At 51.8% G+C, this 22929-nt stretch overlaps 1 protein-coding gene across 2 annotated transcripts in view; it reads right to left on the bottom strand.

The window, feature by feature from the left end:
- Nucleotides 1–11521: 11521 nt before the first annotated feature.
- Nucleotides 11522–22929, bottom strand: part of TLN1 (talin 1) — a 107134-nt gene continuing 95726 nt past the window's right edge. For both annotated transcript variants that reach the window (XM_040335776.1, XM_040335777.1), the window contains 16 exons: nt 22634–22735; nt 22376–22495; nt 21500–21646; nt 21254–21420; nt 20523–20706; nt 20210–20335; nt 19106–19222; nt 18722–18907; nt 15980–16087; nt 14666–14771; nt 14375–14499; nt 14136–14261; nt 13525–13587; nt 13260–13442; nt 12422–12547; nt 11522–12270 (listed from right to left, as the gene is read on the bottom strand). In XM_040335776.1, coding sequence (XP_040191710.1) covers nt 12139–12270; nt 12422–12547; nt 13260–13442; nt 13525–13587; nt 14136–14261; nt 14375–14499; nt 14666–14771; nt 15980–16087; nt 18722–18907; nt 19106–19222; nt 20210–20335; nt 20523–20706; nt 21254–21420; nt 21500–21646; nt 22376–22495; nt 22634–22735 — 2118 coding nt within the window. In that variant the 3' untranslated portion in view covers nt 11522–12138. The remainder of the gene's footprint in view (nt 12271–12421; nt 12548–13259; nt 13443–13524; nt 13588–14135; nt 14262–14374; nt 14500–14665; nt 14772–15979; nt 16088–18721; nt 18908–19105; nt 19223–20209; nt 20336–20522; nt 20707–21253; nt 21421–21499; nt 21647–22375; nt 22496–22633; nt 22736–22929) is intronic.

Raw genomic sequence — 22929 nt, 5'->3', positions numbered from 1 at the left:
AAAGGGGAGTAGTGTAACGGACCTATGAACTATTCTGCCTACAAGGGCTGCATGACTTGTTACAATTGGATTTACCACATTATATTCTGAGCTCAAAGGGTTAATTGTAGAGTGACTTTTTCACTGCTAAATGCTAATTGACGCTCTGTTGTGTATTGCCAGTTAACAGCCTCCTGCCAGGTGTATGCTAACGTGATGATCTGTGAGTGTGTATTGTTCTAAAGATTAATTGAATTCTATTGAGGAATGTGCCCGGCCAGGTCATGTTAAGTGGATCTCGGTGCCGGAACGTCTAGAGACTGATTGATTCAAGGAGATGTCATTATTTCAAAGTATCTGTATTGAAGCCCCCCACTGTGTGAGGAGGGGGGGCGGAGATTGTCATTGTTCCTGTAACAGTTGTAAGCACATATAAGCTAGGTGAAAGGTCCCATTAAATCAGTCTTGTTTGACCCTTCAAACGCAGCCTCGTCTCGTTCTTGAAAGGGGGATGTGACGAGATCCTTGCTCGCCCAGGTCCTGCTCTCCCGACACTCCTCTGCTACCAGTGAGTCAGCTTGCAGATTGCAGCGTCTGATGGTCCAGTCATCCAAGGTTCCGGGATCCGAATTACAGCTATGTGCCATTCAGACCCATTAAGAACAAACACCAGGCAGGCTGTATGTAAGTTCAAGCAGGACTCTTTATTTTCAAATACACAGCGCACTTTTATACAGAATTTGGAACATCCCACTCCCAACAACCGCTTTCCTATTGGTCAATTGTAAAGTATCCAGTCTTCACTCAAGTCCTCCTTGACCATGCAAATGAGGACTTGAAATAGTCAACAGGGATTGGTCCAATAGCTTGGATAGAAAGACTTGTGTAGTGAGACAGAAGCCCCAGGGGGTAATCAATGTACACAATAACCCGGTCTACTTAATTACTACCTCTGAGAGGTTACATTGCTTTAGACAATAGAATGCTAATTCAATGCTCCTGACAGGAGGCTTCTGACCTTTAGAACAGTACAAAGGCACTTAGCATAAACACTTACATCTTCAGACGGGCTGTCTCCGACAGAAGACACCCACACCTGATAATCACAAAGGCTTTAAACAGGCTTATCACATAATGGAAATGTCTCAATATAGCTCAGTAACCACTCCATTACTCCAAGGTCCATGACAGGGGACTCTCTCTCTCTCTGGATCTCGTGGATGGGGATACCGGCGGTACCTGCATATCGCAGCTTGCCAGGGAAAAGGACGTCTCCAACGGCTGATACCCTCTCACTAGCCCGGGTAGCCGTTACACCCTCAGGTCCCGCCCTCAACATAATCCCGCCTCTGAGCTCTGCAGGCCGTTCCTTGGCTCTGATACAGTATGCACCAGGGGCGGACTGACAACTCATGGGGCCCCCGGGCAATATATGATTATGGGGCCCCTGGTATGCACGGTCAGCTGTGAGGCCTTCCCCACAATGTGGCCTCCAATCACGGTGTAGAAACATCAAGAAGGAAAGGGGGAGGAGCCTGAGCGACACTTCCAACAGATGTGAGATTTCAGGTTTTCCTTTCAATTCTGGAGTCACTTTGTCATTATGGGATGCCGAGTGTAAACACCGGGGGGTCATCACTGAAGTGAAGGGGGAGGGCTACCTTGTCAATTGCTTTGTGTATAATGCACTTATTTGGCGCCCTCTGCTGGTTCCTTGGAAACCTCGATACAACGGACCAGGAAGCCATGACATCCCCATGGGAGTCAGACGGGCAGCTTCCACCTGAATCTTCTCACACAGGGAAATAGCGTTGTGCTCCTGGAACAGTTTTTACTGTAAAATCCTTTTTTATCCGAGTTAATTGAAGACACTGCAGATCTTCATGATGGATGGGGGGGGGGTATGATGGGTCAAATGTCAGTTCAGGGTCAATGGTCCCCGGAGAAGACCAGCCTCCCCATAAAACATCCTAGAACCCCAGGCAGTGTCTTCTCTCTCCCATTGGAAGACTCTACACGAAGGTCTGGTCGGACTTTGCCACAACCGGAGTCTACATCAGTCACAAAGGAGGCACTCGGAGCTCTGCTGTGGCCCCGGAGGCGTCTCAGATGAACTTTATGTCCCAGCCTTGTCTTTGGTTCTGCATCCAGAGGTCTTCTCCAATAATGATTTAAAGTCTGCCATAGCGCAGGGAGCGCATCTCGTGGTTTTGTTAAATTTGTGTTTCTTATTTCTCCCCCTCCCCCCTTTTTCTGGGGTGGGTTTTATTTATTTATTTATTATTTTTTTTTTCTTTCTCTGTGTTTCCCAATCTCCTCCCCCCCCCCCTTTTTTTTTTTTTTTTTTTTTTTTTGTAGTTTTGTCGTTTGTGTGTTTAGTATTGTTGTTCACCCCCTATATAGGCTAGGCACAGTTTGTGCCTATGGTGTGAAATATCACACAGTGTACTGCACAAGTTAGTACATTAGGGTCTCTTCGAGACGTCCACCACCCCCCCTCCCCCTTTTTTTTTTTTTTTTTTTTTTTCTCCTCTTTCTCTTTCTTTTTTCTCTTTCTCTCTCTCTATCATGGCTACTACAATGGTGTCCCAACCAGTGCTAAAGATATGCTCCTACAATGTTAGGGGCCTAAACATAGCATCTAAGAGAGGGCAAATTATATATCAAATGCATAAACATAAAGTTAATTTGCTCTTTCTTCAAGAAACCCATTTTCAGAATGATTCTTTCCCCATCTGCCCTAGTGGACATTTCAATCGGTGGTTTCATAGCACTAATCCAGAACAGAAGACTAAAGGAGTCTCTATCGCGTTCCATAAAACCTTGCCTATTGAATTAATTGATGATATGGTAGACCCTCAGGGAAGGTACGTTTTTGTTAAGTTTTTCTTGTGGGGAACTAAATTTACAGTGGCAAATATATATCTACCGAATACAAACCAAAGCCAAAAAGCAATGAGATATTTGGAAATACTGTCTGGCTTCATGGAGGGGAGACTTATTCTGGGGGGAGATTTTAATCTTCCAATGGACCCGCAAATAGACACCTCCCCATTAAGAAAAGTGGTTTCAGGGTCTAGGTTGAAGACATTGAAGCGTACTCTCTATGATTATCATTTGATAGATGTTTGGAGGATACTACACCCTAAATCAAGAGACTATACATACTTCTCAACGGTCCACCAATCCTATAGTCGAATTGACTACTTTTTTGTTGATCATAATTGCTTGGATTGGTCACCAACATGTGATATCGGTACAATGGTTTGGTCAGATCATGCACCTCTTTTTTTGGAACTTATTATCCCCTCTGTTCCACTTAGAGAATGGACATGGCGTTTAAATGACGCATTATTAGAAAATACAGAGTGCTCTAACCATATAGCGGAAACTATCTCAAATTTCTTGTTAGACCATGCCCTAGATTCTACGTCACTTCCCATTCAATGGGAAGCTATGAAAGCAGTTTTGAGAGGGTCTTTTATTCAATTAGGTACCCGAATGAAAAAGAAGCGGTCAGCAGATATTACAAAGGCGTTTCAAAAACTTAGAAGCTTAGAAACAGAACACAAGAGATTAAACACGACAGAAACTCTATTAGAGGTTGATTTAGCAAGGTCATGTCTGCGTAAACTATATGAGTCATCTGCCCGCACATATTCAAGTAAGGTGGCGTTACACCAATACAAATTTAGTGATAAGTGCGGAAAGTCGTTGGCTAGTTCTCTAAATCCATACCAGACCCCTACTTTTATCTCAAAGCTTCAGGGTTCAAATGGTGAAATAATATCTTCACCATCTTTAATTAGGGATACATTTAGTGACTTTTATCAGTCTTTATACAATATACCCCCAAACAAATTTCTAAGCGCATTTGATAATGAAGAAGATAAAGTAACATCTTACATAGTAGATAATTCGATACCTGCTTTGGCGAGAAATATAGTAGAAGAGTTGGAAACTGTAATCACTGAAGAAGAAGTTACCAAAGCTATTGTTAATACCCCGGGGGGTAAAAGCCCAGGCCCCGATGGCTTTACACCAAAATTTTATAAACACTTTTCTTCTCTTATTACTCCCTTTCTAACTAGAGTATTTAATTCTATAGCAAACGGATCTACTTTTCCGAAACAAACGCTGGAAGCACATATCTCACTTATTCCGAAACCAGATAAGGATCTTTCGCTGTGCGCAAATTTCAGACCTATATCTCTAATTGGGGTAGACGTAAAAATATTTTCAAAAATTCTAGCAGGCCGTTTACAACCACTATTGCCTCAACTAATCCATTTAGATCAGGTTGGCTTTGTCAGTGGTCGAGAGGCAAGAGATAACACGCTTAAAACCCTCCTGCTGACGGACTATGCCCGTGTTCATGAGATTCCTTTATGTCTGTTAACAGTTGACGCCGAAAAGGCGTTTGACCGGGTTAGTTGGAAATTTTTACGAGCTGCCCTCTTACAAATTGGCTTGGGTCCCTGTATGATGGCAAGGATTATGTCTCTTTACCATCTGCCCTCGGCTAGAGTTAGGGTGAATGGATCGTTGTCCCTAGCTTTTCATATCTCTAATGGAACACGTCAGGGATGTCCTCTTTCCCCATTGTTGTATGTTATAATAATGGAACATCTTGCAAATGCACTGAGACAAAATGAAAACATAACGGGCATTCAAGTAGGTCCCTTACATGAAAAACTGGCCCTATTTGCAGATGATCTATTATTATTTGTAACAAATCCACATACCTCTATTCCTTCTATACTCTTAGAATTTCAGAGATTTAGCGAAGTTAGTAATTTTAAAGTCAATTATAACAAATCAGAACTTCTCAATATATCTATTCCGCAAGCCAAAATGAAGCGAATATCGAAGGACTTTCCATTTAAGACGTGTATGGAGTCGATTCGATACTTGGGGGTTAGTATCCCAGCGTCACCAGCACAACTATATTCTCTAAATTTTCTCCCTATGCTCAATAAAATCCAAACAACTCTGACATCATATACACTTAAACGTCTCTCGTGGTTTGGTAGAATTAATACCCTTAAGATGGACATACTCCCTCGTCTTCTATACCTGTTTCAAACAATCCCAATCCATCTTCCGGCAGTGTTCTTTCGTAAAATTCATCGACTCTTTTCTAGGTTTATCTGGAATTCAGTCCAGTCAAGAATTAGTTTTGAGACACTGTCTCTACCAAAAAATAAAGGTGGAGTGGGGGTACCAGACGTTTCGATCTATCATAAAGCGACCATATTAGCACGTATCATTGACTGGTTTCACCACTCCTCCTCGAAGCAATGGGTTCAATTGGAAGGACATATGAATCCTATAGATTTATGTGCCCTTCCATGGACATCGCCTATTTTACGAAAAGGCCTTTCAATACCAGTAGACCTTACTAGGCAAACACTGTATATATGGGACCGATTGATACCTATATATAAAATATCAAAACAGTTGAGCCCCATGACCCCTTTTTTTGGAACACCGGATTTTATACCAGCTTTACACGCAATCACCTTTGGGCCCTGGTACAAACAAGAACATAGGAGAATTGCTCAAGTACTTCAGACAGATTCATTATCAGTGGTAGATTCTCCGTTGACTAAGACCTCTCAGAACCCTGCGCAGTGGTTACAGAGACATCAAGCCTTATGCTATATACGATCAATTCCATCGAAACAAGATTTCTATGCCGAACCAACCGCATTTGAATCTTTGTTATTACAAAAAGAACCACTGTCACACTCAATTTCTATAATATATTCTATCCTTTTGCTTTCAATTCGTCCAGATCTACCCCCGTTTACACGGAAATGGGAGAAAGAACTCCAAGAGAATATAGCTTTACCAGATTGGCAAAAAAGTTTCATTATGACTCATAAAACCTCAATAGATACAAGATCACAAGAAAAGGCATATAAGCTGGTGAGTAGATGGTATAGGTGTCCTTCTATAATGCACCAAATTAATCAAGATATACCTGACACCTGTTGGCGTTGCCATGAGGCAAAAGGTAGCATGCTACATGTCTGGTGGGATTGCCCGCCGGTAAGAAGGTTCTGGAAACAAATTTTCGATTTATATGGAAAACTGGAGGGTACAGTAATTTGCGCATCACCCAGAGTGGCTCTCCTAAACATGACCCCAGGTCCTTTAAAAAAGGCAAGAGATGAGGTGCTTGGATACTTCATTTCAGCAGCTAGAGTAGTTATCCCGCGATATTGGAAGACAAGGTTAGTGCCTTCCCTGGGGGAATGGGCGAAGGAATTGGAACGCTCTAGGGACTTGGAAAGCCTATTGGCACGGGAAATGGGAAGGGAAGAGCAGTTTTCTTATACCTGGACTGCATGGTCTGAATTTCGAAAGTCAGATGAATTCTTAAGCTGGGTCAAAGGGAACCATATAGACGAGTAGCCATGCTGGGGGGATTATCACTAGTGGATCATAACCCTTTTTTGATTACTTCCTATCCCTTTTATTTATTTATTTTTTCTACCTCTCTCTTTCCCCCCCCTTGTTTTTTTTTTATTTTTTTTATTTTTTTTTATTTTATTTTATTAATTGTTTTTTTTTTTTTTTTTTTTCCCTCTATCTCCCTCATGTATGTTTGTTAGACGTTTTGGTTAAGACAATATGTATCATATTTGTATGCTTGATTGCTACGATTATAGTAGTAATGTATGTATAACTGGGAACTACTAGAACTTAATAAAACTCAGATTGAAAACAGATCTGTCAAAGTTGGGACTCTACAGACGTGGACGGGGTGGGGTAGCAATTGAGACCTGGCCGCATGCTCCATGTTGTGGAAATTTTATGAAGATGTATGTAATATGTATTGTCATAGTGTCGCCAGGGTTAGTTCTCCCGCACCCCGCTCTATAGAGCTGACTGGGGCAGACTGACTCTGGGTGAGTCCCGTCTGGTAGTGGAAAACTTCCTGGCATTGGAGAGAGGCGTTTGCAGAGTGGGGATATGGCCGCTGGCAAAGGGGCCCTGTGTGATGCAGAGATGATCGTCTGAGGGGATATGTTCACTCTGCAAGGACATTATCGGTTATGGGGGGATGGGCGCTCTTGTCTCTGCTGTGTCTGATCAGCACAGGTCAGGACTCGTAGCGTACACCTGCAGATAACCTCCCATCCCCAGGAACGGTAGTATAATCCGGGTATGTGTTGTTCTCTGGAACAACGCAGAATAAGGATTTCTATCAGTGGTAATACGGGAGTCTTTGGGTTGTTATGGTCAGAGATGTCCATGTTTGTTCAGCCATGCGGCTTACTTTGTTTAGTTGAACTACATGGCTTCCAGGAAAGTCAATACACCCCCGTCTCTGCTCAGACACGCCCATAGGACTCCTTTAGCCATTACTCATTGGTTATTTGTATTAACTCATCCTGTTGGAAGGATTTCCTGTTAGGCGGTCATTTCCTGTGAGGTCACTTCCCATGGAGGAAGCGATTGGCTGCTGGAGCCATCACTTCCTGTTTGTCAATATTTTTTATGATTTACAAATAAAAAGCCAAGTACACTGGTCTCTGGGACAGTCGTACGATGGAGCTGAGAATGTGAGCTGTGGTGAGCTGAGAACGTGAGCTGTGGTGAGCTGAGAACATGAGCTGAGAACGTGAGCTGAGAACGTGGGCTGACAACGTAAGATGAGAACGTGAGCTGAGAACGTGGGCTGAGAACGTGAGATGAGAACGTGAGATGAGAACGTGAGATGAGAACGTGAGACGAGAACGTGAGACGAGAACGTGAGACGAGAACGTGAGACGAGAACGTGAGATGAGAACGTGAGATGAGAACGTGAGATGAGAACGTGGGCTGAGAACGTGGGCTGAGAACGTGAGCTGTGGTGAGCTGAAAACGTGAGATGAGAACGTGGGCTGTGGTGAGCTGAGAACGTGAGCTGAGAACGTGAGATGAGAACGTGAGCTGTGGTGAGCTGAAACCGTGGGCTGAGAACGTGGGCTGTGATGAGCTGAGAACGTGAGATGAGAACGTGGGCTGTGGTGAGCTGAGAACGTGAGCTGAGAACGTGAGATGAGAACGTGAGCTGTGGTGAGCTGAAACCGTGGGCTGAGAACGTGGGCTGTGATGAGCTGAGAACGTGAGCTGAGAACGTGAGCTGTGTTTCTTGGGGATATATACGGGAAAGAGTGTGATGGGTGAGATGTATTATATCATTAGACGGAATGTGTGCTTATTATTATCACAGGGGATATGGTGTGCGCTCTGCGTACAGCCAAATTTCCATGACAACCAGCCCCCCCCCCCCCCATACACCTGGATAGGAGGGGTGGCAGCCCCTCCCCTATTCTCCTTCTCTCCCCTCCCACAGGAAGAAGATGGAGGGGATGGATTCCTCTATATGCCACCCTTCTATCCAGCTTCCTTCTGCTGCCCCCGGGCCTTCCTCCGGCCCCCCTGTGTTATCTCCGTCGGGGTCGGATATGGGGGGGGGGGGGTGCTGTGCTCTCCCCCTCCTGTCAGAACAGTGGGATCGCTCTCAGATCGGACTGTACCGTGTCACTGACATTTCCTGCTGCAGGGAGATGAGCATATAGAGAGGTGGGGGGGGGGGGTAACTCAAACCGTATATAGTGCGATCTGATCGCACTATGGAGGATGTAGTCCTCTGACAGGAGTGGGGGAGGGGGGAGCAAGCCCAGCACACCTCACCCGTCTCTGACTCCCCTCCTTTAGGGTTTTAGTTGGGTAGCGATTTGTGCCAATTGAAGGGGGAATTGGGCTAAGAGGGGATTTGAGCTAGAAGGGGGGGGGGGGGGTTGTGCCTGGGATGGAGGATTCATTGCTACTCGGATTGGGATACGGTTATGTGAAGAGGGATATTGATTTATGTTGGAAGGGGAAATTTAGGGGAATGAGGCGATTTGAGCTAGGAGAAGGGGGTGGGGGCGTTGTTCCTTGGGAAGGAGGAATCATGCTGCTGGGATGGGGGGGAAATGTTAAGTGGGGGTATTTGGGGGTGAGGATTTGTGTTGGAAAGGGGGGATTTGTGCTGCTAGGGAGGGGATTGGGCGGGCTCAGAGGGGGAATATGTTCTAGGATAGGAAATATGAGGGGAAAGAGGAGGTGTGATGGGGGGAGGGGGTGTTGAGGGGGTCTTGTGCTTGGAGGGGGAATAGAGGGGCAGAGATTTGTGCTGTAACTACCCGGGGTCACAAAGGTTGTGACCGGGCCCTGGCGTTCTGCCACTGGACTCGGAGGGAAGGGCCCCAGCGGGGGTCATTCATGGTTTCTTGCCCGGGGGGCCCTGAAGGTTCTTAGTTACGCCTCTGGAAGTGGATCTTGGAGCCATGTTGTGGAGATGTTTTAATCACTTTGTATCACAGGTACTCCCTGATGTTTTCCCAATCCCACCCTACCCCCCCAATATATGCCCCATCCAACCCCCCCAATGTATGCCCCACCCCCCCAATGTATGCCCCATCCCACCCCCTCGATGTATGCACCACCCCACCCCCCCCCCCCCCGATGTATGCCCCATCCAACCACCCCAATGTATGCCCCATCCAACCCGCCCGATGTATGGCCCACCCCAATGTATGGCCTACCCGCCTGATGTATGCCCCATCCCACCCGCCCGATGTATGCCCCACCCCAATGTATGCCCCATCCAACCCGCCTGATGTATGCCCCATCCCACCCCCCCAATGTATGCCCCATCCAACCCGCCCGATGTATGCCCCACCCCAATGTATGGCCTACCCGCCTGATGTATGCCCCATCCCACCCGCCCGATGTATGCCCCACCCCAATGTATGGCCCATCCAACCCGCCTGATGTATAGCCCACCCACCCCCCCTGATGTATGCCCCCCCGATGTATGCCCCATCCCACCCCCCCAATGTATGCCCCACCCCACCCCCCCACCAATGTATGCCCCATCCAACCCGCCCGATGTATGCCCCATCCAACCCGCCCGATGTATGCCCCACCCCAATGTATGGCCTACCCCCCCCAATGTATGCCCCATCCGACCCGCCTGATGTATGCCCCATCCCCCCCCGATGTATGCCCCATCCAACCCGCCCGATGTATGCCCCACCCCAATGTATTGCCTACCCCCCCAATGTATGCCCCATCCAACCTGCCCGATGTATGCCCCATCCAACCCGCCCAATGTATGCCCCATCCCAATGTATGGCCTACCCCCCCCCAATGTATGCCCCATCCAACCCGCCTGATGTATGCCCCATCCCCCCCCGATGTATGCCCCATCCAACCCGTCCGATGTATGCCCCACCCCAATGTATTGCCTACCCCCCCAATGTATGCCCCATCCAACCTGCCGGATGTATGCCCCACCCCAATGTATGGCCTACCCCCCCAATGTATGCCCCATCCAACCTGCCTGATGTATGGCCCATCCCCCCCCAGATGTATGCCCCATCCCACCCGCCCGATGTATAGCCCCCATCCCATCCGCCCGATGTATGGCCCCCATCCCACCCCCCGATATATGCCCCACCCCAATGTATGCCCCATCCAACCCGCCCGATGTATGCCCCATCCCACCCCCCATGTATGCCCCACCTCAATGTATGGCCTACCCCCCTGTGACAGAGGCTTTTGGAGGGGACTGAATGCTCGCCTCTTGCCTTGCGATCATGGGCCCTGGCATTGGGGGAGGGGTGCTCTTTGTGAGCTGTATGCCTGGGGACCCTGTATATGCCATTAGAGTGACTGATTCATACTGTTGGGACATACAGTGTAAGGAGATGCTAATGCTGTCACCTCCAGCCATCTGTGTGTTCTCTGTGCTAATTGACCCTGCTATTGTGTGAAGATGTCCTGAGTTTACACTTATGATAATGTGTATTGTATAGCAGGTGAGCGAGGAGACGGGACGTCTACCCTGAAAGGTCATATCTCGGAGTTGCCTCGTCTGGGTAAATGATTAGTTAATTAGCTAATGTTAATTTATGTTCTGGTTACCTCCTCTAACTGTATATAAGATTGTATTCTTGGTTCTCCATGTTCAGCAGACAAACAAGTCTCATCTCGTTGTGTGCTTGTGAGCAGCTGGAATATCTGATCTCTATATCCAGACTGATAGGAAACGGTATATGACGGTAGCACTCAAGCGCAGTGTGGGATGTTCTGTTACACCACCATGTATGCCCCACACCCAATGTATGCCCCATACCACCCACCCCTCCAATGTATGCCCCCATCCCACCCTAACCTGGGAAGGCTGATCTCCCCCGGGGACCATTGACCCTGAACCAACAATTGCCCCATCACACCTCCTACTGTCATGAAGCTCTGCTGTGTCCTCCAATGAACGGAAGAGAACATTTGTTTTTCAGTTTGGCCGCCGCCCCCTTAGGCGCGCTTTTAGTTGAAGCTGCACCTGAAGGTGGCGACATTGAACCCACCCGGTGAAGCCGTGTCCTTCAATGAACGGACTTTACATCAGTCAGAGAAATTCCAGGAAACAAAACCCACCAAAATCACAGAACCAAGATGGCTGCCGGAGCGCCAAAAAAAGGACGCAGAGAAGGGGGAGGAGCTCCAGGTGAGAATATTTATTGCTTATAACACTTTTTTTTGGTGGAGCCATTGGAAGGGGACCGCGGCCGGTCCGACATACAGCATAGAAATCTCAACAAATGTAAAATAAAAATAGATATTTCCATAGAAATGACGCGGGACGCGCGGCGGCGGTAACACTATGATTGTGCATTGCACGTTTAGGCACTTTTGGCATGAAATAGACTTGAGGTGAAGACGAGGGGGGAGGGGCCGACAGAGCCACACACACACAGATTCCACCAATCACACGACACTCACTCAGCGCACTGGGAGGAGCATAGGGGGGTCAGCAAGGCACAGATTAATATATTAAAGCACGATGGGGGGGGGGGGGGGGGGTTAGCAGCCAGCGTCAGGGCGATAAGGCACTGCCTGTACAATATGAACCGTTACAACGTAATCTGAGAGTGGGCGAGCTCCGCCCACTGGGACAGCACAGGATTATGGGAAAAAGGAGGAGGAGTGGCCCCGACACCCAGCATGCCGCTGGATAATAAAGTCTCTGCTACTGGAGGCACGTGTGCAAGAACGATTAGTGAGCGGGGGAAGCCGGTTACGCCTGCAGTGGTCAGAGGGAGGGGGCGGAGCTCAGTTCTGCGAATCCTCTCGGAGCTCCGAGGGAAGGAACTTGTACTGCTGTTGTCGGATCATCGCCAGCTTCTTCCGAGCTTCCTCCAGCTCCCGCTCCTTCCGTAACATTTCCTCCTGAGCCGCGATAATCTGCAGAGACAAAACGCTGATTGGTTATTGGCCTGTCATGTGATGTATATACGTTCCTTCCCATCGGTGTGCTAGAAGCCCCAGAGCCCATACACGTGCCGAAGGGATGGCGGCTATACACGTGCTGTGTACATCGGGGGAGGTGCCGTACCTGTGCGATGCCGCCCACCATCTTCTCCTTCACCACCACCGTCTCATCGTGTTCCTGGAATGCTGCCGCTTTCTTTGCCGCCTTCACCAAATTGTCCGACGCTCTCTTCACCGCGTTCCCGGCAACCTGGAGACACAAAACACCGGAGGGTCCAGTTCTGCCACCATGTCACTGTCCTGCACCCTCCCCCATCCCAAGCTCTCCCCACCGTCCCGAGCCCTCCCCACCGTCCCGAGCCGCTTTTCTCACCGTCCTGAGCCATCCCCACCGTCCCGAGCCCTCCCCACCGTCCCGAGCCCTCCCCACCGTCCCGAGCCGCTTTTCTCACTGTCCCAAGCTCTCGAGCTCTCCCCACCGTCCCGAGCGGCTTTTCTCACCGTCCTGAGCCCTCCCCACCGTCCCCGAGCTGCCCTCCCCACCGTCCTGGGCTGCTTTTCCCACAGTCCTGTGCCGCCCCCCTTCCCGAGCAACCCCGTCCGGAGTTTTTCACACCGTCCTGAGCCCCTCCCATCATCCTGAGCCCTCCCCACCGTCCTAAACTCTCCACACTGCCCCCCCTGTTCTGAGCATTCCCCACCATCTTGAGCCCCTCTCACCACCTGGAGCCCTCCCCACCGTCCCAAGCCCTCCCCAACCCGAGCTCTCCCCACCGTCCTAAACCCTCCCCACAGTCCTGTGCCGCCCCCCCCACTCCGAGCTTTCCCCACCGTCCTGAGCCCCCAGGCCTGTGTCTTTCCCGATTCCACACCCTCACCATACTGTGCTCACAACATTGTGCGTCCTTCCCCATCCTGTGCTCCCACCATCCTGTGCCCTTCACCATCCTGTCCCCTCTCACCTGCAGCCTCTTCATGGCCTCCGAATCGTGGTCGGCCTTCACCTTACAGGCCACCAGAAGCTGAGCTGTAGATGCGGCCACCTGCTTGGCAGATGAAATCAGCTTCTCCTCGCTGGCGTGGCCCTGCACTGCGGAATTCGCCGCTTCACACAGGTTACTGGTGGCAGCAGCAACCATTCGAGCCTAAAAACAAGAGAAATGTATGAGATCCGAGAGCCCACCATCTCCTCATACAAGACCAGACTGACAGCCTGGACATACTTACAGCAGATATAAGTCCCTGAGACCACTGACCATCATCTATAGCGTTCGCTGGAATGGCTCCAACCTGCAGGAGAAGAAAGAGAATGGCAGAGGATGAGGAGGAGGAACATCAGGGGGTGGGAGGGGGGAGAGAAGGAAAGGCAGAGGGTGAAGGGAAGGAGGAATTGATCATCAGGAGGCAAGAAGAAGGAAGAATGGCAGAGGGTGTGAGGGTGAGGGGGGAAGGAGAAACATTAGTGGGTGGGGAAGAAGGAATAGATCATTAGGGGGCGAGGAGGAGGAGTGAATGCGGACACAAAGAAGGAATGTAGACAGAGGAGGACAGACTCGGGGGGGGGGGGGCAGGAGGAAAGAACAGACTCGGGGGGGGGGCAGGAGGAAAGAACAGACTCGGGGGGGGGGGGGCGGACAGACTCGGGGGAGGGAGGACAACAGACTGGGGGGGGAACGGGGACAACAGACTCGGGGCGAGGGAAAGTAGAACAGATTCGAGGTGATAAGGACGACGACAGAGTAGGCCGGGGTAAGGAGAACAGACTCTGGGGGGGGGGGGATTGGGAGAACAGACTCTGGGGGGGGGGGGAGATAAGGAGGAGAACAGCAGACACTTACCTTGCCCTGGGCCACCAGTTCACGCTGGGCGGCGGACGCAGCTTTGACGAGTGCGCTGGTGGCGGCTGCGATGGACTTGGCCGCCTCCAGGATTTGCTCCTCGAAGTTCAGACTCTCATCTGCTTGCTGTAAGAGAGAATCTCCATCATCAAATGTCCCGCCCCTGCAGAGCGACCTCATGATACATAATGTTGTGATTGGGTTATAAATCCAGAGGTTAGGAGTGGGCGGAGTCTTACCTTGGGTTTAGCACGAGGTTTCAGCTGCTCCAATTTTTTGGCTGCTGCTTCTATCGCTGCCGCTGCGCCCAACAGCTCGTTCTCGGCAATGACGGTGGGGTCCTCGGGATCCACCCATTCTGTGCCTGGGGGGAGGGGTTATAGAGATCAGATATTAATAATTCAGCGACGAGCGTTGGTCTCCACTGGGCCGACGTTCACAGACACTCCCATAAAAAAAGCGAGCAACCAATAGGAGATCACATGACTCTGCGGGGGGGGGGAGAGGGAGCAAAGGGCGGAGCACTCTACCTTTCATCGCCTCGGCGGCCTGGATCAGCTCCGTCACGGAACCCGCGACTTGCTTGGAGAACCCGGTCAGCTGATGCTTCATGTCTGCAGTCGGCTTATGGAGGATCTGCCAGAGAAAGAGTGACAGGTGATAAGAGACAGACGAGGAGATGAGCCTCCCGTGTGATAAGAGACAGACGAGGAGATGGGCCTCTCGTGTGATAAGAGACAGACGAGGAGATGGGCCTCCCATGTGATAAGAGACAGACGAGGAGATGGGCCTCCCGTGTGATAAGAGACAGACGAGGAGATGGGCCTCCCGTGTGATAAGAGACAGACGAGGAGATGGGCCTCTCGTGTGATAAGAGACAGACGAGGAGATGGGCCTCCCATGTGATAAGAGACAGACGAGGAGATGGGCCTCCCGTGTGATAAGAGACAGACGAGGAGATGGGCCTCCCGTGTGATAAGAGACAGACGAGGAGATGAGCCTCCCGTGTGATAAGAGACAGACGAGGAGATGGGCCTCCCATGTGAGAAGAGACAGACGAGGAGATGAGCCTCCCATGTGATAAGAGACTGACGAGGAGATGAGCCTCCCGTGTGATAAGAGACAGACGAGGAGATGGGCCTCCCATGTGATAAGAGACAGACGAGGAGATGGGCCTCCCGTGTGATAAGAGACAGACGAGGAGATGGGCCTCTCGTGTGATAAGAGACAGACGAGGAGATGGGCCTCCCATGTGAAAGGAGACAGACGAGGAGATGGGCCTCCCGTGTGATAAGAGACAGACGAGGAGATGGGCCTCCCGTGTGATAAGAGACAGACGAGGAGATGAGCCTCCCGTGTGATAAGAGACAGACGAGGAGATGGGCCTCCCATGTGAGAAGAGACAGACGAGGAGATGAGCCTCCCATGTGATAAGAGACTGACGAGGAGATGGGCCTCCCATGTGATAAGAGACAGACGAGGAGATGAGCCTCCCGTGTGATAAGAGACAGACGAGGAGATGGGCCTCCCATGTGATAAGAGACAGACGAGGAGATGGGCCTCTCGTGTGATAAGAGACAGACGAGGAGATGAGCCTCCCATGTGAGAAGAGACAGACGAGGAGATGAGCCTCCCATGTGATAAGAGACTGACGAGGAGATGGGCCTCCCATGTGATAAGAGACTGACGAGGAGATGGGCCTCCCATGTGATAAGAGACAGACGAGGAGATGAGCCTCCCGTGTGATAAGAGACAGACGAGGAGATGGGCCTCCCATGTGATAAGAGACAGACGAGGAGATGGGCCTCCCATGTATCCCTTACACAGACATGTGGCGCTCTCACCTGTAACACGTGTTCCAGGAGTTGTAGGTAGCCCATAGCGCACTCCTTGCCAAATCGCGTGGCCCGGATACGCACATCATGGTTGACCTCGGGGTGATAGACGGCTTCCTGCAAGACATGAGAGAGATTACACCACAGTTCATACAGGTCACGTGTCCATCAATCCTCCTCCAACCCCACCCACCAGGTCACGTGTCCATCAATCCTCCTCCAACCCCACCCACCAGGTCACGTGTCCATCAATCCTCCTCCAACCCCACCCACCAGGTCACGTGTCCATCAATCCTCCTCCAACCCCACCCACCAGGTCACGTGTCCATCAATCCTCCTCCAACCCCACCCACCAGGTAACGTGTCCATCAATCCTCCTCCAACCCCAACCACCAGGTCACGTGTCCATCAATCCTCCTCCAACCCCACCCACCAGGTCACGTGTCCATCAATCCTCCTCCAACCCCAACCACCAGGTCACGTGTCCATCAATCCTCCTCCAACCCCACCCACCAGGTCACGTGTCCATCAATCCTCCTCCAACCCCACCCACCAGGTCACGTGTCCATCAATCCTCCTCCAACCCCACCCACCAGGTCACGTGTCCATCAATCCTCCTCCAACCCCAACCACCAGGTCACGTGTCCATCAATCCTCCTCCAACCCCACCCACCAGGTCACGTGTCCATCAATCCTCCTCTAACCCCAACCACCAGGTCACGTGTCCATCAATCCTCCTCCAACCCCACCCACCAGGTCACGTGTCCATCAATCCTCCTCCAACCCCGCCCACCAGGTCACGTGTCCATCAATCCTCCTCCAACCCCACCCACCAGGTCACGTGTCCATCAATCCTCCTCTAACCCCAACCACCAGGTCACGTGTCCATCAATCCTCCTCCAACCCCACCCACCAGGTCACGTGTCCATCAATCCTCCTCCAACCCCACCCACCAGGTCACGTGTCCATCAATCCTCCTCCAACCCCACCCACCAGGTCACGTGTCCATCAATCCTCCTCCAACCCCACCCACCAGGTCACGTGTCCATCAATCCTCCTCCAACCCCACCCACCAGGTCACGTGTCCATCAATCCTCCTCCAACCCCACCCACCAGGTCACGTGTCCATCAATCCTCCTCCAACCCCACCCACCAGGTAACGTGTCCATCAATCCTCCTCCAACCCCAACCACCAGGTCACGTGTCCATCAATCCTCCTCCAACCCCACCCACCAGGTCACGTGTCCATCAATCCTCCTCCAACCCCAACCACCAGGTCACGTGTCCATCAATCCTCCTCCAACCCCACCCACCAGGTCACGTGTCCATCAATCCTCCTCCAACCCCACCCACCAGGTCACGTGTCCATCAATCCTCCTCCAACCCCACCCACCAGGTCACGTGTCCATCAATCCTCCTCCAACCCCACCCACCAGGTCACGTGTCCATCAATCCTCCTCCAACCCCACCCACCAGGTCACGTGTCCATCAATCCTCCTCCAACCCCACCCACCAGGTCACGTGTCCATCAATCCTCCTCCAACCCCACCCACCAGGTCACGTGTCCATCAATCCTCCTCCAACCCCACCCACCAGGTAACGTGTCCATCAATCCTCCTCCAACCCCAACCACCAGGTCACGTGTCCATCAATCCTCCTCCAACCCCACCCACCAGGTCACGTGTCCATCAATCCTCCTCTAACCCCAACCACCAGGTCACGTGTCCATCAATCCTCCTCCAACCCCACCCACCAGGTCACGTGTCCATCAATCCTCCTCCAACCCCACCCACCAGGTCACGTGTCCATCAATCCTCCTCCAACCCCACCCACCAGGTCACGTGTCCATCAATCCTCCTCCAACCCCACCCACCAGGTCACGTGTCCATCAATCCTCCTCCAACCCCACCCACCAGGTCACGTGTCCATCAATCCTCCTCCAACCCCACCCACCAGGTCACGTGTCCATCAATCCTCCTCCAACCCCAACCACCAGGTCACGTGTCCATCAATCCTCCTCCAACCCCACCCACCAGGTCACGTGTCCATCAATCCTCCTCTAACCCCAACCACCAGGTCACGTGTCCATCAATCCTCCTCCAACCCCACCCACCAGGTCACGTGTCCATCAATCCTCCTCCAACCCCGCCCACCAGGTCACGTGTCCATCAATCCTCCTCCAACCCCACCCACCAGGTCACGTGTCCATCAATCCTCCTCCAACCCCACCCACCAGGTCACGTGTCCATCAATCCTCCTCCAACCCCACCCACCAGGTCACGTGTCCATCAATCCTCCTCCAACCCCATCCACCAGGTCACATGACCATATAGAAGAGGTCCCCACCCTCCCTGCCAATCATTACCCACCCCCCTCACCAGGTCACATGACCATATGGAAGAAGTCTCCACCCTCCCCACCAATCATCACACACCCAGGTCACATAACCATATAGATCATCTAGAAGATGTCTCCACCCTTCCCCACCAGGTCACATGATCACATAGAAGAGGTCCCCACCCTTCCCACGGTCACATGACCATATAGATCATCTAGAAGATGTCTCCACCCTTCCCCACCAGGTCACATGATCACATAAAAGAGGTCCCCACCCTCCCCACCAATCATTACCCACCCCCCCAAGTCACATGATCATATAAAGAGGTTCCCACCCTTTCCCACGGTCACATGACCATATAGATGATCTAGAAGATGTCTCCACCCTTCCCCCTCCAGGTCACATGATCACACCTTGCAGGAACGCAGCATGTCGGCGATAGCGCGACGACTCAAGTTGGCTGTAGCGATAACATCTTCCTGACGACAGGAGTTTCCGGCAGCAACGGCCTTGGCCGTTGCCATGGTGATGCCTTTGGTCATACGGATAAAGTCTTCCGGTGTGGAGGTCTTGGGAGGAGGCTCGGGGGAAATGAAGGTCTGGAAGTGACAATATGGAACATCAATACAGAGACAGGGAAGAAAGTCAAAGAGACCCTCAGCCAGATACTGACCAACACACCATCTCTAGTAACAGTCAAGGGGGAGGGGTAAAGAAGGGCCAATGGTGTGACAACTGTCATCCGAAATACATTCCCCCCGACCTACAGCCACATGGCCGTCCCCCCGCAAACTCACCGCCAGCTCCTGCCGTATGTGCTCAATGGTGGCCTCCAGCGCCCGCGTTCCCTTGGTGGCTTCATCTTCCACGGCTTTGACCGTTTTCAGGAGAGACGTCACATTGGTCACCATAACCTGGAAGCACAGCATTTGTGATGAGGGCATTGGTTGTAGGAAAACTTCCCCCCACCTCCCCATAATCCTCACTATCCCTTCCCCCACCTCCATAACCCTCAATATCCCTCCCCCCACCTCCATAACCCTCAATATCCCTTCCTCCACCTCCACAATCCTCAATATCCCTTCCCCCCACCTCCATAACCCTCAATATCCCTTCCCCCACCCCCATAATCCTCAATATCCCTTCCCCCACCTCCATAACCCTCAATATCCCTTCCCCCACCCCCATAATCCTCAATATCCCTTCCCCCACCTCCATAACCCTCAATATCCCTTCCCCCACCCCCATAATCCTCAATATCCCTTCCCCCACCCCCCATAATCCTCACTATCCCTTCCCCCACCTCCATAACCCTCAATATCCCTTCCCCCACCTCCATAACCCTCAATATCCCTTCCTCCACCTCCACAATCCTCACTATCCCTTCCCCCCACCTCCACAACCCTCAATATCCCTTCCCCCACCCCCATAATCCTCAATATCCCTTCCCCCACCTCCATAACCCTCAATATCCCTTCCCCCATCTCCATAACCCTCAATATCCCTTCCCCCACCCCCATAACCCTCAATATCCCTTCCCCCACCCCCATAATCCTCAATATCCCTTCCCCCACCTCCATAACCCTCAATATCCCTTCCCCCATCTCCATAACCCTCAATATCCCTTCCCCCACCCCCATAACCCTCAATATCCCTTCCCCCACCCCCATAATCCTCAATATCCCGTCCCCCACCTCCATAACCCTCAATATCCCTTCCCCCACCTCCATAACCCTCAATATCCCTTCCCCCATAACCCTCACTTTCCCTTCCCTCGCCCCCATAACCCTCAATATCCCTTCCCCCCACCTCCATAATCCTCACTATCCCTTCCCCCACCTCCATAACCCTCAATATCCCTTGTCCTACCCCCACCCCCTCATTTCCCCTCGATAACTCACCTTGGCAGAGTTCTTCAGCTGGTACACCGACGGGTCATCACTGGACTTTCCGGCAGCTGCCTTGGTGGCACTGATGAGGTCACCCAATGCCTTGGCCACATCTTTAACAGCATTAATGAGGACCACCTGAATAGAGAGACCAACAAGAGGGTGAAATCAGAGAGGGCGTGTCCAATATCGGCTGCCACCAATCCGGCCGGGAACCTTGGGAAAGGTGGAGAAGGGCCGGTCCCACCACATGTGGAGGTGCCCTTATTACATCCAATCACACTGATTTCAGGTACCTGGAAGGTCAAAGATTTCCGAGTCCTACCTGAGTCTCGGGGTCTTCTGAGCCCAGACTGGCCGCTCCCAGCTTAACGTTCTCTGCTAGCCGTGTGATGGTGCCGACTGAAGACTGGGCGGCCTGAGCCAACTTCTCCTGACTGGAGGTGGCGTTCTGCACCAGAACCTTCGTGTCCTCCACCAGAGCCTTTGCCGTCTTCAGGATTCCTTCCCTGGAAGAACAATAACCAGAAGGTGAGACATCCACCGGAGGGTGAGACAGCCACTGGAGGGTGAGACAGCCACGGGAGGGTGAGACAGCCACGGGAGGGTGAGACAGCCACGGGAGGGTGAGACAGCCACGGGAGGGTGAGACAGCCACGGGAGGGTGAGACAGCCACGGGAGGGTGAGACAGCCACGGGAGGGTGAGACAGCCACCGCCCAACAACTCCGCCCTTCCCAAACCCCTTACCCCAGAGGCTACCCCAATGTAATTTCCAGGTATCAGGAATGCCCCTTACATTGGTGGTTAGTTAGAAGATGGGAGGTCAATAAACCACGGCTCAAAGAACCCCCGAAGCAACCTCTGAAGGAACCACAGGTTTCCTCTGAAGCCTGGCTGCAAATATCGAGCTATAACTGATAGCTTCTCCCCCCTCTGACAGATCAATAATCGGGATGGAGGTCTTCCTGGGTAATGCGGGGGATGTGTGGACTTGCCCGCTCTCTGGAATATACTACAGATAGGCGACACTATAGAATACGGTATATATCCTCACCGATGATCTGCGAAGGTTTCGGCGTTCTCTCGGTTCAGTGATCCGGCCGTGGCAAACATGATAGTTGTGTCCAGGTCGGCGATGATCCCGGAGACGGCGCTGGCGGCAGTGATACAAGCCTGAGTGCCGCGGTTCCCAGCTTGGAGAGCAGCCAGGACGTGTGACACCTAAGAGCAGAAAGTTAGAGACAGACCATGGAAGAAGACTATCACCCTGTGAAGATACAAGGAAGAGGCCCCCCCTCACCTTCTCAGACACGCGCCGTGCACAATCGATCAGCTCCTTCTTGGTGTAATTGTCCGTCGGGCAGCACTGCAGAGCTCCGGCTTTGGTGACCAGCAGAGAGCAGCCGTGGCCCAGTTCCTGCACCCGCTGTTTGATGTGAGATCCAATCTGAGAGGAGACACATAGAGCGATCAGGTGATCTGCTAAGTTAAGCCAACCAGAAAAGACTAACAGCCATGTCAATTAGTTTATCAGTATGGGAAGATTCTGAGCTGTAGACGAGGAGGACCTCCTGGAGCTAGGGACAGGGAGGAGGAGGACATCCTGGAGCTATGGACAGGGAGGAGGAGAAGGAGGACATCCTGGAGCTATGGACAGGGAGGAGGAGGACCTCCTGGAGCTATGGACAGGGAGGAGGACCTCCTGGAGCTATGGACAGGGAGGAGGAGGACATCCTGGAGCTATGGACAGGGAGGAGGAGGACATCCTGGAGCTATGGACAGGGAGGAGGACCTCCTGGAGCTGTGGCCAGGGAGGAGGACATCTTTGAGCTGTGGCCAGGGAGGAGGAGGACCTCCTGGAGCTGTGGCCAGGGAGGAGGAGGACCTCCTGGAGCTGTGGCCAGGGAGGAGGAGGACCTCCTGGAGCTGTGGCCAGGGAGGAGGAGGACCTCCTGGAGCTGTGGCCAGGGAGGAGGAGGACCTCCTGAGCTGTGGACAGGGGAGAGGAGGACCTCCTGAGCTGTGGACAGGGGAGAGGAGGACCTCCTGAGCCGTGGCCAGGTAGATATCACTGTGATGACTAAACAGAGAGCCAAATAACCTGGAATGGCCTTGGTGGGAGGTGCAGATCTGGGAAGACATAAGAGACCCAACTGGCATAAGACAATGTCCTCACCTCCTCATTCTCGGCAGTCATAGCAGCTGGTTTGGCTTCATGTGCCAGCTGACTGTAGTCATTGGTAAGTTGGTTGGCCAATGTGCCCAGTTCGTCGGGGTTGGTGGTGGATTTAGTGACCTGAAAAGAAAAAGATCTCCTGTCATTGCTATGAAGTGAGGTACAGTGGCCTGGTGTGACATTTTTTTGGACACGTCTGACTCCTGCCCACTGATCCTCCAGATCGCTCAGCAGCTGACACCACATTTCTGCACTCACCATCTCCTGCACCGTCACTGCTATAGCCTTGGCGGTCTTCACCATGGTTGTTTGATAGTCCACAAATGATCCCTCAGGCTCACCGATGTGCTGTTCATCCAGCTGCCAGGACAAAGGAGATGGAGGTCAGACAGGGGGAGGAGGAGGAGATGAAGGAGATGGTAGTCAGGGGAGAAGGAGGAGGAGATGGAGGTCAGGGCGAGAAGGAGGAGGAGATGGAGGTCAGGGCGAGAAGGAGGAGGAGATGGAGGTCAGGGCGAGAAGGAGGAGATGGAGATCAGGGCGAGAAGGAGGAG

Source organism: Rana temporaria, chromosome 1 (genome assembly GCF_905171775.1).
Source record: "Rana temporaria chromosome 1, aRanTem1.1, whole genome shotgun sequence".
Lineage (NCBI taxonomy): Eukaryota > Metazoa > Chordata > Amphibia > Anura > Ranidae > Rana > Rana temporaria.
The sequence above is the reverse complement of the archived record's forward strand: the minus strand, read 5'-3'. Positions and strand labels throughout refer to the sequence as shown.